The sequence below is a fragment of the Sus scrofa genome, chromosome 8 (assembly GCF_054392235.1).
Source record: "Sus scrofa isolate SSC_HxYL_T2T_F1_AM1 chromosome 8, Sscrofa_HxYL_maternal_Yorkshire_Landrace_v2.0, whole genome shotgun sequence".
Classification (NCBI taxonomy): Eukaryota; Metazoa; Chordata; class Mammalia; order Artiodactyla; family Suidae; genus Sus; species Sus scrofa.
In genome coordinates this window covers 37,755,143-37,772,224 of record NC_139390.1, presented here as the reverse complement: position 1 = coordinate 37,772,224, position 17,082 = coordinate 37,755,143, and the positions used below count along the sequence as shown (strand labels likewise).

Genomic DNA, 17,082 nt, shown 5'->3' with positions numbered 1-17,082 from the left:
TGTTGTGCAGCTCTCACTGTTTAATATTACATAAGATATATAGAGTCATTTTTTATATCATTTTCCATCATTTTAGACACCTTCATAATCAATCTGTAATTCATAGAGGGTATTACCTGCATGTTTGTACTATGAATATATAAAAACTTAATTTATAGTTCTTTTAAGTTTAAAGGCCTTCTATGTTTATGGTTCTAGAATTACTGGACTGTTGACCCACTGGTTACTGTAGTTACACTCTGTAATGTATGCTTCTTTTTCATTCAAAAAACATTATAACTAAAGTTATTTTAATTTATCTGTCATATTGTACAGTTACATGTAATGAGTTAAGTAGGAAGACTGTTCAGAGAAGTTTTCCCATATTGTTCTCAAGATTTAATTTTAAAAAAAAGAAAAGTGATGATATAGTTTAGGGTGTCAGAAAGGTTATGTTTGATGAGTTTCTCTTTGAATTGCTGAAGATCAATGAAAATTACCATTTTTAAGCTTGGAAATCGGCATAACATGCTGAATAAATGTCGCTCTTAACTTTTTAAAAATGTGACATCTAGTCATTCTTTTGGAAAGATCAAAGTAAAATTTGATCATGTGAGTCAGGATAACTTGGCTTGCCTCACCATTAAAACAACACTTCACTGAATTATACTTACTGAAACTCTCGAATACAAGTTTGGTACAATACGTGTATGTTTTTTCCCTCTGGAACTTTTTGCTCTGTTTTTCTGTTATCATTATTTGAATCTAAATTCTTAACTTCTGTTTGCTTTAGGAAACTATTCTGAACTTATAGAGGCTTTAGTCCGACTATTTTTCATCATTAATCTGTTTTGTTTTGATTTGTTTTTGTCTTTTTGTCTTTTTTTTTAGGGCCACACCCTCAGCCTATGGAGGTTCACAGGCTATGGGTCTGATCGGAGCTGTGGCTGCCATCCTACCGCACAACCACAGCAGCGCAGAATCTGAGCTGCATCTGCAACCTACACCATAGCCCACGGCAACACCAGATCCTTAACCCACTGAGTGGGGCCAGGGATCGAGCCCGAGTTCCTAGTTGGATTCCTTTCTGCCGTGCTACGACAGGAACTCCCATTAATCTATTTTTTTATCAGGTTAACTGATATTCAGTATTTTACTTGATCATGATGCCTAGGCAACAATTTCTTGAGATACTTAATCCTTAATTAAAGACTTTTTTATTCCCTTCTTATTTCTTTCCTCACTAGGAAAACTAGAATGGGAAGAAAGCACTTAGGAAAGATGATGTCAAAGCCTTGGGGAGAACTTTGTAGCCCATTTAAAAAGAATTTTTTCAATTGGTTTTTGTCTATTTCTGCCAACCCTTAACAAAAAGCTAAAACTCTAAACTTTTCCTTTTGAAATGTTTAGAAGAGAAGTATTTGAAATTATAATCTGAAATGAGATTTTAGAATTTTGTCTTTCTAAATTGATTGCACTTGTTAATAATCTGATGAGAGAAGTTACTTATTGGGGAGTTTATCTAAAAATAATATGCTTGAATAGATGTGTGTATGAAACTAAGCCAAAAAGATTATTGTTAACTTGAGATTTTCTAAAGACTTCGCTCCATGTTGCTTATATAGTTTCAAGTGAGTAATGTGTTAAATTTGTTATGTAGACAGAAATTTGAGCACATTTTGAAGAAAATTATAAAACTTTTTATTAGATTACCAATGTAGATATGGAAAAGCATTCACATTGTCAACGTACAGCTTGATGGCTTTTTACAGAATGAACATAACAATGTAACCAGAACTCAGATCATTAAACAACGTTACCAGCATTTCCAAACTCTTTTTATGTTCTTTGTAATCATTATCCTGATTTTAAACAGTGTAGGTTAGTTTTTTCTATTTATTTTATGTTAAAGGAATCATATGCTCTATACGTTGATGTCTGATTTCTTTTGCTCAGTGTTATGTGTGTGAGGCTCACTGATAGAGTTTCTTCATTCTCATTGTAGAATATCCCGTTGTATGAATATATGAAATGTATTGATTCTGCTATTGATGGGAATTTGGGTAGTTAAGGAAATTTCTCCCTAAGTTCCAGACTTTCTTTTTCAGGTAGTTGTTATCCCTGTCCAGAAACCGTAGATGTGAAGTGCAGTTGTGGTAACACAAAGGTGACAGTACCCTGTGGCCGAGAACGTACCACAAGACCCCCCAAGTGCAAAGAGCAGTGCAGGTTAGTTACAGAGCTCTGCCCAGATTTACATCTGGTGTCTTACAGATTGAAGTTCGTATTGATTTTTAATGTTGTTACTGTTTTCAGTTTTGCTTTAATGTTCTAACATATTAATATTCACAATATCTCATTCCGTATGGAATCAGAAGATATATATTGATTGAACTTTAGGTATAATTGTTCAGTGACCAAAAGTAATTTAAAAAATTGTACTTGATGATTTAGCCGACCACCAACTTGCCATCATGCAAGTCAAGAGAAACATCGTTGTCACTTTGGCTCTTGTCCTCCATGTCATCAACCTTGCCAAAAGGTTTTGGAGAAGTGTGGTCACTTGTGTCCTGCTCCATGTCATGATCAAGCATTAGTAAAGCAAACTGGCAAGGTAAGGGAACAATATTATTAAGAGAGTGCATTTCTGTGATTCTGTTTACTTTTAGTTAGTCATTCAACAGCAGTGATTAAGTACTTACTGGGTATTAAATGTTGTGACAGGTGCTGGGGTACAGGGTAAATGAGACTTGGTCTTTTTTAAGAAACTCATCGTATAAGAAAGGAGAGAAACAAATGTTTACAGGTATGGTGTGATAGTCATACTGTAATCATACAGATGAGTTTGTGAGTCTTCACGTATTGTGGTTTAGGGTTATAAATATCTTTTGGTTTCTTCAAAGATTTTATTCACACATTCAGCAAATATTTATTGAGTCCTTACTATGTGTTAAGCATTCTTCTAAGTGCTAGGGAGACAACAGTGAACAAAATAATGGAGATTGCAGTCTATTGGAATTTGGATTTTACAGCTCTGTGATTTATTCTTTTGACTTATGAGAAATGAGGGAAGCTATTCTGTCTTTGTTCTGTCATTTAAAAACTGGAATCTGCCTCAATTTTTAATATAAATATGTTAGAGGGGAACAATCTGATAGGGTGGAATAAAATAGTTCAGTAAGCACAATTTGTTGATTACTTGAAAAAATTTCAACCTGCTTGAGCAGAGGATGTGTGGAACTATTTTCTTAGATTCTTATAATGGCCACATGATTTAATCTCTCTGACTTAAAATTATTATGTATTTTACTTGTAGCACCAGCCTACAGGCCCTTGGGAACAGCCTTCTGAACCAGCATTTATTCAGACTGCATTGCCTTGTCCTCCATGTCAAGTTCCTATTCCTATGTAAGTATTAGAATTTTAGATTAAAAAAAATTTTTTTTGATCTAGTTTAAAGTGTATCTTAAGTCGCCTTCTCTCCTTTTTCATTGTTCATCATTATTTCAGGCCTGCCCTGTAAAGTAGTCTCTCTGTCTCATTCTTTTTTTTTTTTTTTTGGCCACAATCATGTCATGTGGAAGTTCAGCAGTGACATGAGCTTCTGCAGTAACAATGCCAATCCTTAACCTGCTGGCCACAAGGGAAATCCCTGTTTCATTCTTTTCCACATATATTTTGCATACTGCTTTAAACCTTCCTCTAGATACATTTTTTGAGTCATTTCCCCAGCCAGAGTTTGATGGGTCACAATAGCCACTCCTATTTTCTTTTGATTACTGTTTGTACCTGTAATGAGTGCTGTTTCATTTAGGGGGCCTTTGGCTTTAAGTAACAAAAACCCTCAATAAAAAGTGACATTATGTAGAAAAAAAAAATTAAAAAAAAAAGTGACATTGTAACACTTATGCCTGCATAATTAGACTGGAGCTAGAACTACTTCATGGTTGGTTAATCTGGTTAATTCAATGATACAGCATCAAGGGCCCAGGTTCTGTCTTTACATTTTATCCTCAGTGTGTCATCTTTTGCTCACAGGCTATTTGCCCTTCTGATAACCTTCCTATTGAGTTAGTGAAGTTCCCAAAGGGAGAAATGGAAACTGCTCATGCCTTCAACCATCATTTTCTCCTTTATTTGAAGAGTGAGGAAACCTTTCCCAGAAGCCCTGGAGTAGAGCTCCTTTCACGTTTCATTGGCCAGGATAGGATCACAAGACAATTTCTAAACCGTCCCTCAAAAGGGAAAGAAAATATTTATGTATTTGTTTTTTAAATAGACTTTATCTTCTTAGATGATTTTTTTGGTTTACATAAAAATTGCACAGAAAGTATAAAAAGTCCCCATATCATCTTGCCACTTACATGCGGTTTCCCCTATTATTGCTGTTATATTAATGAGGAATTGTACCCTTTAAAAGTATAAATTTTACGGTACATGAGTTTTATCTCGGTTTCAAAAGTAAAAACACGTATAAAGCTCCTTCTAATTCTGATATAATAATTTTTTAGTGGCATATGTAACAAAATTATCATGAAGTATATATTGAAAAATATTACTTGTCGCATGAACTATCCAGGTAATATAATTTCTTTCTTAGAGTAGATTTTTTCTACAGTTAAGGAACTGATATTGACATATTATTATTAACTGAAGTCTGTGGTTTACATTAGGGTTTGCTTTTCAGTTGTATGGTCCATGAGTTTTGATAAATGCATAAATCTCATGTATCTACCATTACAGTACCATACAGAATAGTTTCACTGCCCTAAAAACATCCTCTTTTACACTTGTTCATTCCTCACCTCCCTACCCCTCAATCTCCTGAAAACCCTTGCTCTTTTTACTGTCTCTATAGTTTTTCCTTTTCCAAAATGTCTTATAGTTGGAATCCTACAGTATATAGCTTTTTTTTTTTTTTTTTTTTTTTTTTTTTTTTTTTTTTTTTTTTTTAGCATATTGTACTTAACATGCATTTAAGTTTTCTCCATGTCTTTTTATGGCTTGTTAGCTCATTTTATTATTGAGTAATATTCCGTTGTATGTATATACCACAGTTTGTTTAGCCATTTACCTATTGAAGGACATTTTGGTTGTTTCCAAGTTATGAAGAAAGCTGCTCTAAACATTCATATGCAGGTTTTTGTGTAGACAGATGTTTTCAACTCATTTGGTAAGTATTACTAGGAGTGCTGTTACTGAACCATATGGTAAGCCTGTGTTGACCTAAGTAAGACATTGCCAGACTAATGAAGTGGCTCTATTATTTTGCATTCTCACCAGCAGTGACTGAGAGTTCCTGTTGTTTTCCATCTTTGCTAGTAAATACTCTTTCTGTGTTTTGGATTTTAGCCATTCTAATACATGTAATGGTATCTTATTGTTTTAATCGGCAGTTCTCTAAAGGCATGTGATATTGAGCATCTTTTCTTATGCTTATTTGCCATTGGTATATCTTCTTTGGTAAGGTGCCTGTTCTCTGTTCAAATCTTGCCCATTTTGAAAATTGGATTGTTTGATTTGTTATTGTTGAGTTTTAAGTGTACTTTTGTATTTTGGATACAAGTCCTTTACCAGATACGTGTTTTCCAAATGTTATCTCCCAGTCTGTGGCTTGTCTTTTCATTTAGGTGTTTTCATTTAACCCTTTTTTAAGTGTTTATGGCAGAGCAGAGCATATGTTTTTGGTTTAGTGAAGTCCAGCTTAACCTTTTTTTTTTTTCATGGATCATGCTTCTGGTGTTATATTTAAAAAGCCACCACCAAACCCAAGGTCAGCTAGATTGTTCTCCTATGTTCTATAGTTTTGCATTTTGTATTTAGGTCTGTGATCCATTTTGAGTTAACTGCTATGAAAAGTATAAGGTCCATTTATACTTTTTTCCATGTGGATCTCCCTTTATTCCAGCACCATTTGTTGAAAAGACTGTCCTTTCTCCATTTGATTGCCTTTCTCCTTTGTCAGCGATCAATTGGCTATATTTGTGTGGGCCTAATTCTGTTCCATTGCTCTATTTGTCTATTCTTCCATTGCTCTACTTGTCTGTTCTTTCACCAGTACCTTACTGACTTGATCACTGTAGCTTTATAGTCAGTCTTAAAGTTGGGTAGTGTCAGTCCTGTGTTCTTCAGTACTGTTTTGGGCTATCCTACACTTTTTTGTCTTTACGTATAGACCTTAGAATTGGTTTGGGGTTTTTTTGTTAGATTTTTTTTTTTTTTTTTTTTTTTTCTTTTTACAGCCTCACTTGCAGCATATGGGAGTCCTCAACCAGGAGTCGAATAGCAGCTCTAGCTGCCAGCCTATACCACAGCCTTGGCAACACCAGATCTGAGCTACATCTGTGATGTACCCTGCAGCTCACGGCAGCGCCAAATCCTTAACCCACTGGACAAAGGCAAGGATCCAACCTACATCCTCACAGAGGCAATGTCAGGTCCTTAACCTGCTGAGCCACAGCAGGAACTGCTCAGTTTGTTGATATCTACAAAATAACTTGCTGGGATTTTGATTAGAATTGTTTTGAATCTAGATGAAATTGGGAAAAAGTGACATTTTAACAACATCATACCTTTCTGTAGATGAACATGAAATATCTCTCCATTTATACAGATCTTCTATTTCTTTCATCAGTGTTTTGTTGTTTTATTCATATAGATCTTGCATTTTTCTTAGATGTATACCTAAGTATTTCATTTTTGTGTGAGCTAATATAAATGGTGGTGTGCTGTTAATTTCAAATTCCATTTGTTCATTGCTGGTACCTAGGAAGCAGTTGGCTTTGGTATATTCACTTTGTATCCTGCAACCTTTCTGTAATCACTTATTATTTCCATAAGTGTTTTTTATTTCTAATAAAAAAAAGCTAGTAGAGTTAGCGTTCTTTAAAAATATTCTTTTTGAAGAATGTATAATGTTTTTATTCTATTTTTTCCTTTCAGGGAATGTCTTGGGAAGCATGAGGTGAGTTATATAGGTGCAAGCTTTAAGTAAAGCTTGTAATCTGTACCTTTTCTACATGATGATAGTTAGAAATAACACTCAGTATATTGTCTTGTTAGTGCTTTAAAGAGGACAAGAGTTTGTCTACTAATTTTTTTTTTTTCTTTTTTTAGGGTTGCACTTGCGGCATATGGAAGTTCCCAGGAGAGGGGTCACAGTGGAGCTACAGCCACTGCCTATGCCGCTGCTGAAGCAACTTGGGATCTGAGCCGTGTCTGCAGCCTACACCATAGCTCATGGCAACGCTGTATCTGTCCCTGAGCAAGACCAGGGATCGAATCCGTGTCCTCATGGATCCTAGTTGGGTTCGTTAACCACTGAGCCATGAAGGGAGCTCCTGTCTACTAATTTTTAAAAGATACAGCATTTTTGTTTTTTTGTTTTGTTTTGTTTTGTTTTTTGTTTTTGTTTTTTTCCAGGGCTTCACCTGTGGCATATGGAAGTTCCCAGGCTAGGGGTCCAGTTGGCTGCAACTGCCGGCCTATACCACAGCCCCAGTGACATGGGATCTTGCCTGCATCTGTGGCCTACACCATAGCTCACAGTAACAGTAGTTCCTTACCCTACTGATTGAGGCCAGGGATCAAACCCGCATCCTCATGGATACTAGTCAGGTTTTTTTGGAACTGTGACGAGAACTCCAAAAACATACAGAGCTTTTATTTGAGAATTAGCCCATATATATATATATATATGCATTCAGTACGGAGTCATTAAACTGAATTTCCCTTTTGGGAATAGAATGTTTGGCCTCTTGGCATTCATTCTTTGGATTTTTTGAATAGGTTACTTTGGTTTTGATAGTAACAATTATTAATGAAAATGTATTAGATGAAAATGGTTCTCATATGATATCAGAGTCATTTTGAAAATATGCTTCCAGTAGGTTTGTGTGTATGTGTTGCTAATTTTCTCTTTTTTCGTAAATTTTAAGGTGAGCCCACTCCCATGCCATGCTGTAGGACCCTACTCTTGTACGAGAGTGTGTGGCCGAACCTTAGATTGTCAAAATCATACATGTATGAAAGAGTGCCACCAAGTAACTGAAATTGGTTCCTGCACTGACAAAAACAAGGTAATGTCCTTAGGTTGAATGAATACGTGCTAATAGTATGCTTGAAATATTTTAAAAAATAATTACATCATAAATATTTTCCATTTTGCTGTAACTTCTCTTTTCTTTTTCTTGTTCTCATGTTCTCATGCTTTCTCTCTCTCTTTTTGTTTCTCTCTTTTTTTTTTTCTTTCTTTTTTTTTTTTTTTTTTAGGGCCACACTTGTGGCATATGGAAGTTCCCAAAAATGAGTGATTTCTTTTTTTTAGGGTCCCTCATCCTTTCTCCTTCCTTGCTTTTCCTAAGACAGCAAACTTTAACAGCTTGGTGTACATCGCTCTGTATCTTTGCTAGCACATAATACGTCTTTTAATGTGGTACCATACCCTCTATGTGGTGTACCTATGTTAATACTATAGGATTTGATTTTATGACAAAAGTATAGAAATTTTATATCTTTTTAAGTAGTAAGTAGCAGTATCACCTCTACTTCTGTCACTTATATCTCTGGGTCTAGTCTAGAGCATTTGCTCTCAGCTATTTTTTAAATTTATGGTAGATGATGTTCATAATTTTCTCAGTCTTTCTTTAGAAGTAAATAACATCAGTAAGTTATTTACTTTAGAAGTAAATAACATTCTTTCTTTAGAAGTAAATAACATCACAGAGTATGTTGTGTGAAATTTGCTAAAGTGTTTTCATAAGCATATGAGAAATCATCCATTCAAAGATTTGTAAATAATGCCATTTTACCAGGAAAAACAAATGTAGCTAATCAAATTTTAAATAGTATTGTTTCATTTTATAACTCATGTTTTTTCCTTAGGTTTCCATTCTATAGGGAATTATAATAATATTAACAAGTGTGCTTAATGAGGAATAAGCCAAAAATTTTAAAGTTCATTTTATTACTAAGTAACATTACATTTGTACATGTTTAAATTATTTTGAACTATGTAACTGAAAATTTCACTTGCATTGTTAGGGGTTTTTACCAATTGATTTGGTAATTGTAACACATGACAACATAAATGTCCATGGTATCATTCTTCCTCATGTGCAGGCATATATGTAAATTGTATTGCTTATAATTTCTTAATTGAGTCATGCCTTGATTCACAATAAAAATATTCTCATGATAATATGAAACAGATATTGGAATTGTAAAACGAAACTAACGTAATGATTCAAAGTCACTTTATCTAGTTAGAGCATAGCTGCTGTATGGCTTTCCTCCACTAGACTTCCAGAACATCAGATGAGTCAGAAAAAACTCATTTTTTTATGATTTTTACTTTTCCATTATAGTCGATAGAAAAAACTCATTTTACGAGGTGATATGATAGTGATTGGGAAATTACCTTGGATTTTCCCAACATGGCTTCTTAGGCAGTGGCTGTGGCAAAATAGGGGTTATGAGTTACGTGTGCGGTTCTTCTCAATTTAGCTATAAGTCCACCCCTGTCTCCCACTCAGGGAAGGCTACTGCATTGTGAGTGAGAGAAAATTATATTATTCAGGGTGATAACTTTGCAGTCATTCTAACTTATGTATTAACCATTAAATAATTCAGAAACTTTAAAAATTAATTCCTTACTGTAACATCTTAATTGAGACCCACTGAAGAAAGACTCATAATAGTCTCTCTTGATCCAAATGTGTCTGGAATTTTTAATGCAGTTGCTACCTTAAGTCGCAGCGCAGAGCCTACAACATAGGTCTTTGATAAGTATTTCTTAAATTGACTGACATCAAAGCACTTTTGCTTCTTACCTCTGCTCTGGTCTCCTTCCTTTGCCTTGCATTTGGATCTCCATCCAGTTAAGGCTCTTTTTATGCAGGATGGCTCTGATTGATGCCGTTCGCAGCAGATATTATCCTAATTCATTGGCTGTAATGAGTGGAAGTGTGGTTAACTGGGGAAAGGGTGATAGCAATCAAATGGTGTGTATTTTGTAAGCAAACATGGAATGAAATTTTTTTTTGGTTGAAAGAAGAAGTGGAATAATGAGGATAGTCTTTTCTCTTTGGGGAAAATCTGTCACCAAATACAAATTAAGAAGAAAAAATATATGTACATGATCACACATACACTTACACGTGCATTTCTTCTCTAATTATATATGTTACAGACCTTTGTTGTCTGTAGACCAGCAGCATTGTCATCACCTAGAATGTTGTTAAAAATGCAAAATCTCAGGCCCCACCTCAGGATTTTAACAAGATTCCCAAGTGATTATTAATGCACTAAAATGTTTGAGAATCATTGCTAAGGACAGTGTGTGTTTAATGTGTCATGTTTTATTGATTTTTAATCATTAAACTTGCTAAGAGACTAGAACTTGGTTATTCCAGATAATTCTGTAATGTGATAGCAGTGCAATGACAATCGTATTACACTTTATAAATGTCCAGAACTAACACATTGAACACCTTAAAATTACATCATATCATTTATATTTCAATAAAATGAGGAGGAAACAAGAATTTCACTTATCAAGATCAGTTTTCCCACTTGTGTTCATAACCCAAATGTTTATTTTGCTTTTCTTCTCATTATCCCATTACAATTGGATCATTTCCCTCTCTGGGTTTCTGGGATGTCATTTTAAAAGCTGATGTGATTGATTGGGGAATTATTGTGGATTATCCCAAAATTTCTCCCTGAGTTTGAATTTCTGTTTTCCTTTTTTTTAAAAATGAAAACCGTGTAAGATAATTTGACAGCCAGACTTTCTGTATTTTTTTGATTAAAATAGTTTTTCCTGGAAGATAGAACTTCATGTTGGAAGAGATCAAGGGAAACTGCTGAACAGTTAAGACTCAGTGATTTTTTTTCTTCCTCATAGCTGGAAGCAACCTCATATCCTCAGTATAATTCTTGTATTACAGGAAGGGAAGCTGAAGCTTATCAAGTGACTTGTCCATGATCGTACAAGAGAGTAGCAGTTCAGAAAGTAGGATCACCCATGTCTTAACTCCCATCCCAGTATGCTTTTCTGCTCATGTCATTTAAATGGAGATTATTGCAGGCGTACTACCTAGCCAGGAAGAAACAAATGAAATAGACTGTGTTATCTTTGCTTATTTTCCATATTTTGTGATTTTCCCAGTCTTTCCCATTTCAGAAAGGTCAATTACACCTTGTTAGTTAAATGGAGATTATTGCAGGTCTACCACATAACTGGGAAGAAAAAATAGACTATGTGTATTGTCTTTGCTTATGTTTGCATATTTTGTGATTCATTGCCTATTCTCCCAGTCTTTCCCATTTCGGAAAGGTGAATTACCGTTCTTATCTAGTTGTGCAGATCAGAGACATAGGAAAATTGCTTGATTGCTTTCTTATCCTCATTGTCCTTGTTTCTCAGCAAATTGTATTAGGTTTATCTTCAAAATTGATTGTGAATCTGATCCTTGTTCATGACCTCTGCCACTAACATCCTCATCCAAGCCACCATCATTTCTGACCTAGATGTCTGCAGTATTTTCCCAGTCAACCTGCCTACTCGCACTTTTGTCTTACTACACCAGCCAGATTCATCTTTTTTTTTTTTTGTCTTTTTAGGGCTGCACCTGAGGCATATGGAGGTTCCCAGACTAGGGTTCAAATCGGAGCTGTAGCCGCTGGCCTACACCACAGCCACAGCAAGGCCAGCCCCAAGCCGTGCTGAGCCATGATGGGAACTCCCAGATTCATCTTGTTAAAAGTGTAAGTCAGGTGTCGTCTCCCTGTTCAGAACTCTTCAGTAGCTTTCAGTTACTCTCAGAATAAATTCAAAGGCCTTAACCATGTCCTCTCAGGCTTTTTATAAGATCTACCTTCTAACCACCTTTCCAACCCTTCACTTATCACTCACTTGCTCACTTTTCTCTCTGTTCTTACTATTTCTTCATTATTCCAAGTTTGTTCTTAACTTAGAGGTTTGGCACCTATTTTTTTCTGGGATTCTACATTCTTATGACTCACTTATATAACTCGGTTTCTGTTCAAATATGAATTTGATCATCTAGGCTTCCTTCTTGATGATGCTATTGCTCTTTCTTATCCTGCTTTATCTTTTCTCAGGTATTATGAAGACATTTAGTTATGTTCTTTACCTTCCCCACTTAAATGTAAATTCCTCAGGCCAGGATTCTCTCTAATCTTGCACATTCCCAGTATGCAGAAGAATACCTAGCACATAATGCTGAATAAGTTTTTATGGAATTAATGAATGTACCTTTAAAAATTATTTATAGAGGAACATTTCATAATTGAAACATTTTTTTCTTTTTAATCCTACATGCCAGAAGTAGCTTGGAATTTTATTGACATAATACCTCTTTTGTAATCATAGCTATACTTGGGAATGATGAAAAATATTTAACTTTTAAGACTTAGTATCCAAGTCTCTACCTCTCTTATCTCATGTGACATGTGAAAATAAACAATATTCTGCAATAAAAATCTTTAACCTTCTTTAGTAGGTAGATACTAGTTATATTATTAAATTACTAGAGCAGAGAGGTGCTTTGTTGACTTACATTAAGGTTCATTTATTTGTAAGTGTAATTTAATTTTGGTTGATTGAACTGCATGAAAAAATGAACTGCTTGTCATTCTCTCCCTTCCATATGTGCTTCTCTTTGGCAAGGTGAGATTAACATTCCTAGAATGTTGACTGCTTTGGTAATTTTTATTTATGTGCTAACAGTGTGTTGATTTCTTTAGTTTAATGCTTATGATGCTTCTTGGGTGGAAATTGATAAGATTTTACTCTGTTTTTTTTCTGTCACTGACTAGGAAGTAATTTATACTTTAATAGGAGTGCTTAATGTAATCAAGCCCTAAGATGAGGCACTTTTATCAAATGAGGTTTGTAGACATAAAAATCTTTGTGAATAATGGTCCTATTGATAATCTTGCTGTTATTCATTTTAAATATTTTTAAAAGAGTGAAAGCATGGCACCATTGTATTATTTGTACTTCTTAGAGCTAGAGAAGTACTTTCTTTTAATGGAATATGTAAATTTTATACATTTAACATAGATGGAAATGTTAAACTTCTGTATTTAGATGATTTATTTTTCTTGGTACTTATCAGGCTGGACCAGAATGCCTTCAGTGTGAAGAAGGCTGCTCTAAATCACGGCCGCCGGGTTGTCCTCACCCGTGTGTTCTGCCATGTCACCCTGGAGAATGTCCTCCTTGTGTTCAGATGCTTAGAATAAAATGTCACTGTAAGATCACAAGTCTTTATGTGGAATGTAGGTAAGTGGACTGGAGAAGTAGTCTTACTTTACTAAAATTATTTTAACTGGGATCTATTTGTAATTCAGAACCCTTTATAGATTACTTTAAGGAGTAGCTTTTTGTGTGGTTCTTAGACTCTGGAGGTCTCAATTTTCTAGTAGAGATCTGGAAGGAAGAAATGTAGAATATTTCACTTTCTAGATACTTTACCTTGATTTCAACCAGGAAAATTGTGCTTTTTTTTCTCTTTTTGCTCTTTTTTTAGGGCCACACTTGCAGCATGTGGAAGTTCCCAGGCTAGGGGTCTAATCAAAGCTGTATCTGCCAGCCTGCACCATAGCCACAGCAATGCAGGATCTGACCCATGACTGCAGCCTACACCATAGCTCACAGCAACACTGGATCCTTAATCCACTGAGTGAGGCCAGGGATTGAACCTGCATCCTCATGGATCCTAGTTGGGTTCGTTACTGCTGAGCCATGACAGAAACTCCCTGTGCCTTTTTTTTTTTTTTTTTTTCCATTTGGGAATTCTGTATAATGTGTTAGGGAAAAAAAAATGCTTTTAAAAAATAGGAGAGGAATTCTGTTGTGGTGCAGCAGAAATAAATCCAACTAGTATTTGGATAACAGAATTAGAACTAGAATTTTTTGTTGGATCAAAAGTTGACTTACACTTAGTTACTTAGGCACAATTTTTAAATCATAGATTTAAAAGGCAGGCTTTTGTTTATTACAGATGTTGCTGTTAACGGCATTTATCATAGTAGGATATGACCTCCATATTGTCTTTACTTATTTTTGCTTATAGATTATGTAAAGGGGAAAGAAAAATCCATTTTTTTTCTATTTAATCATGGTTTAACATAATTACCCACCTCATTCAACTCCATTTCACTTAAGTCTGTGCGTAGGTTTTCTAAGCAGTTTCCTCAAATTAAATTTGGGACTATGACTTTATTTCGGATTTTTTTTTTTTTTGAGCATAAATACCTTTTGAAAAATGCATGTTAATGTTAAATTTGTTTTTGTCACTTAACTCTAGACTCTAATTTAATTTGGAAAGTCAAATTTTATTCTTTTTAAATACTAAAATTATTTTGTTGAAATTAAATTACAATTTTTAGTTTTAGAAATTTTGTAGGGAGAGCTAAGAGGACAATTTTGCTTTATTAAGTGGTGATGCTGATGAAAAGAGTTTGTTTTCTTTGGTCTTGCAGGCTTCTAAATTTCCCCCTCTTGCTTCTCTTTCCCTTTGTCGTACAGTCTCCAAAGGGCACCTTGCTTTTCTACCTTCTTCTTCCACAGAATGTTGCCCTTCCAACATTGGTTCCTTGATTCTTGTGCACTTTTTATTTTTATATTTTATTTTATTTTGTCTTTTTAGGGCCGCACCCACAGCACATGGAGGTTCCCAGGCTAGGGGTCTAATTACAGCTACAGCTGCTGGCCTATACCAGAGCCACAGCAATGCAGGATCCAAGCCATGTCTGTGACCTACCCCACAGCTCACGGCAAGGCCGGATCCTTAAACTACTGAGCACGGCCAGGGATCAAACCCACATCCTCATGGATTCTAGTCACGTTCGTTTCCGCTGAGCCACGATGTGCACTTTTTAAAGTCTCTTCTCTTTCGTTAGTGCCCTGTTGTACCAAGACTCTTTCAGTACTTTTATGTTTAGGGTAGACTTTTCTTTTTCTGAGGTGTTAGTTCAGTCCCTCTCTTCTCTTTCCTGCTCAGTTTTCCCAGAACTCTACTAAGCCCTCTGAAAAGACTTGTTATGGGAGCTTGAGAAATAGCCATGCTAGAGATTGGTATTTATTTTTCTACTTACAGGTAATTTGAAATTTGTAGAAGTTTCTTCTGGTAGTGCTGAGGTCATGGGATTTGAGTGATTTTGTTTGTTATTAACAAGCTAAATGATTTTGGGTGGAAATAACGTGGCTACATTTGGGTTGAAGTGGTTTCCATTGCCACAGCTATCCAGAGTTCCCTTTTCCTTTTCTCGAGTGTGTGTAAAGTATATGTTTTTGTATGGAATTCTTCAGTCCCAGTATTTGTACCAATACTTTTATTTACTTTCAGTTCAGTAAATAATGTCATCAGTCATCTTTTCCTTTTAGTCCTTTTCTGCTTCAAGTAATTTCTTCTATAGAAATTAGACATAAAAGATTCCGGCCTTGAAAATCTTGTTCCTGATTACAGAGAAACAGAAATAAAATGATGTTAACTCTTAAGTTCAGAAGTGAACACCTGACTTGTAAGAATGAAAATATGAAACTTTTAATAGAGCCAGTATAAAAAACTTTGTGTTATTATTAGGTGAAATTGTGCCAAGAAAATTGGATGTGTTTAAAGAGTACCTTTATAGCTAATTTGGCACAAATACTTAAGATAATAGTTTTGACATTAGTAAGGCTAGACTTATGGTATGTTTTGGCAGTCAGTGAAGGGAATAGGAAAAGAAAGAATATAGGAAAGGAGAAGAAATGTAATGAGAAAGAGGAAAATAAGATATGTGTGATTTCTGCGTCCCCACCCCCACCAACGCCCGAGTGGTTTCAACGGCCCCCCCTCAAGCCTTCGGGAAACTAAGAGATAAGTATGATTTAGATTGTCACTAGTTACCGACTCATGCAGTGTCTACTGTCAACTGTCTAATAGAAAGCAGTTTTAGTCCTTGGTGTTTGTGACTTTTTCTGAATTACCCACTGAATCAGAAGTAAAAGCACAGATTGATCTAAAATGATCTAATATAAAATAAATAAATTCCTAACATTAATAGATAGCTTAATTAAAAAAAACTGAAAAAAAGTTTGTTTAATAAGCTCACTGTATTTCACAGTGAATATCCCCTCAATTTGAAGTAACCCTGTTTTTTCCTATTCTTCAGAAGTAAATCTGAGCAAGCATTTTTTCCTTGGTCAGTTTTTAAGTAACATATTGAACCATTGGTTTTAAATCTTTTGTATAGAAGACTTAGAGTTATAATTATGAATAATGATTAACCTACAGGAAAGATACTAGTAAGAACTCTAAAAGAGAAGCCAGGCACAGATGAGATTTTTTGTGTGTTTTGTACTTCCTTTTTGCAGTAACTGCTATTTTGGCATTTGATTTGTTGGTAAAAGATAAAGGGCTAGAAGGTTTGAGTTATTAGAATAGTTAAGTAATTTGAGAATCTTACAGAGGAGATAACGATTAAAATATTTCTTCAAACAATAAATAAGTAAAATAATTTTATGGATATGTTTGAAATTATGAATTATTTTTAGAAAAATCGTGCTATAAAATGGACTTTGGTTTGAATGTCATCATTACTTCCTCTCATCTCTTTAGAAAAATGACCACAGCTGATATAAATGAAAAGAACCTCCTTAGTTGTTGCAAAAATCAGTGTCCTAAAGAGGTAAGCTTTAATAGAACCTTTTAAGTTGTGTTTCTTGGGCATTGTTTCTCTTTTCTTGTTTGGTCATCCTATTTCAGGTCTTTTCTGGACCCACTAGAAATGTGGATCCAGAAGGGAAAATGCGATTGGTATCTTGTAAAAATGTATGGTTAGGGTCAATGGACATTTCTTTATGAAATTTGGGCATGTCGGGACTAGGAATAATCCTTTGAAGATTTTTTTAAAAGCAGTTTTAAAGGTAGCTTATATACTTTATGCATTAAGTATTGACCTAGTGTTTACCTGCTTTAAAATATAAATAGATAAAGACCTGTGTGGCTCATGAGCAGTTGGACAGTAAGTCCACAGTAGAAAAAACAAATATGTTGCTGTATTTATGTATGTATATAAACTTTAAAG

At 34.8% G+C, this 17,082-nt stretch overlaps 1 protein-coding gene across 24 annotated transcripts in view; it reads left to right on the top strand.

Annotated features, from left to right (window-relative positions):
- Positions 1–17,082, top strand: part of NFXL1 (nuclear transcription factor, X-box binding like 1) — a 58,317-nt gene that overhangs the window by 25,910 nt on the left and 15,325 nt on the right. For 23 of the 24 annotated variants that reach the window (XR_014812408.1, XR_014812406.1, XR_014812403.1 and 20 more), the window contains 7 exons: positions 2,088–2,208; positions 2,434–2,593; positions 3,296–3,387; positions 6,922–6,943; positions 7,917–8,057; positions 13,125–13,291; positions 16,614–16,683. Coding sequence is in view for 12 of the 24 variants with exons in the window: in XM_021100583.2 (XP_020956242.2) it covers positions 2,088–2,208; positions 2,434–2,593; positions 3,296–3,387; positions 6,922–6,943; positions 7,917–8,057; positions 13,125–13,291; positions 16,614–16,683 (773 nt within the window). In the remaining 12 variants the exon portion in view is untranslated. Of the gene's footprint in view, positions 1–2,087; positions 2,209–2,433; positions 2,594–3,295; positions 3,388–6,921; positions 6,944–7,916; positions 8,058–13,124; positions 13,556–16,613; positions 16,684–17,082 lie in introns of all 24 variants that reach the window. The other variant, XR_014812397.1, reaches the window with a different exon arrangement.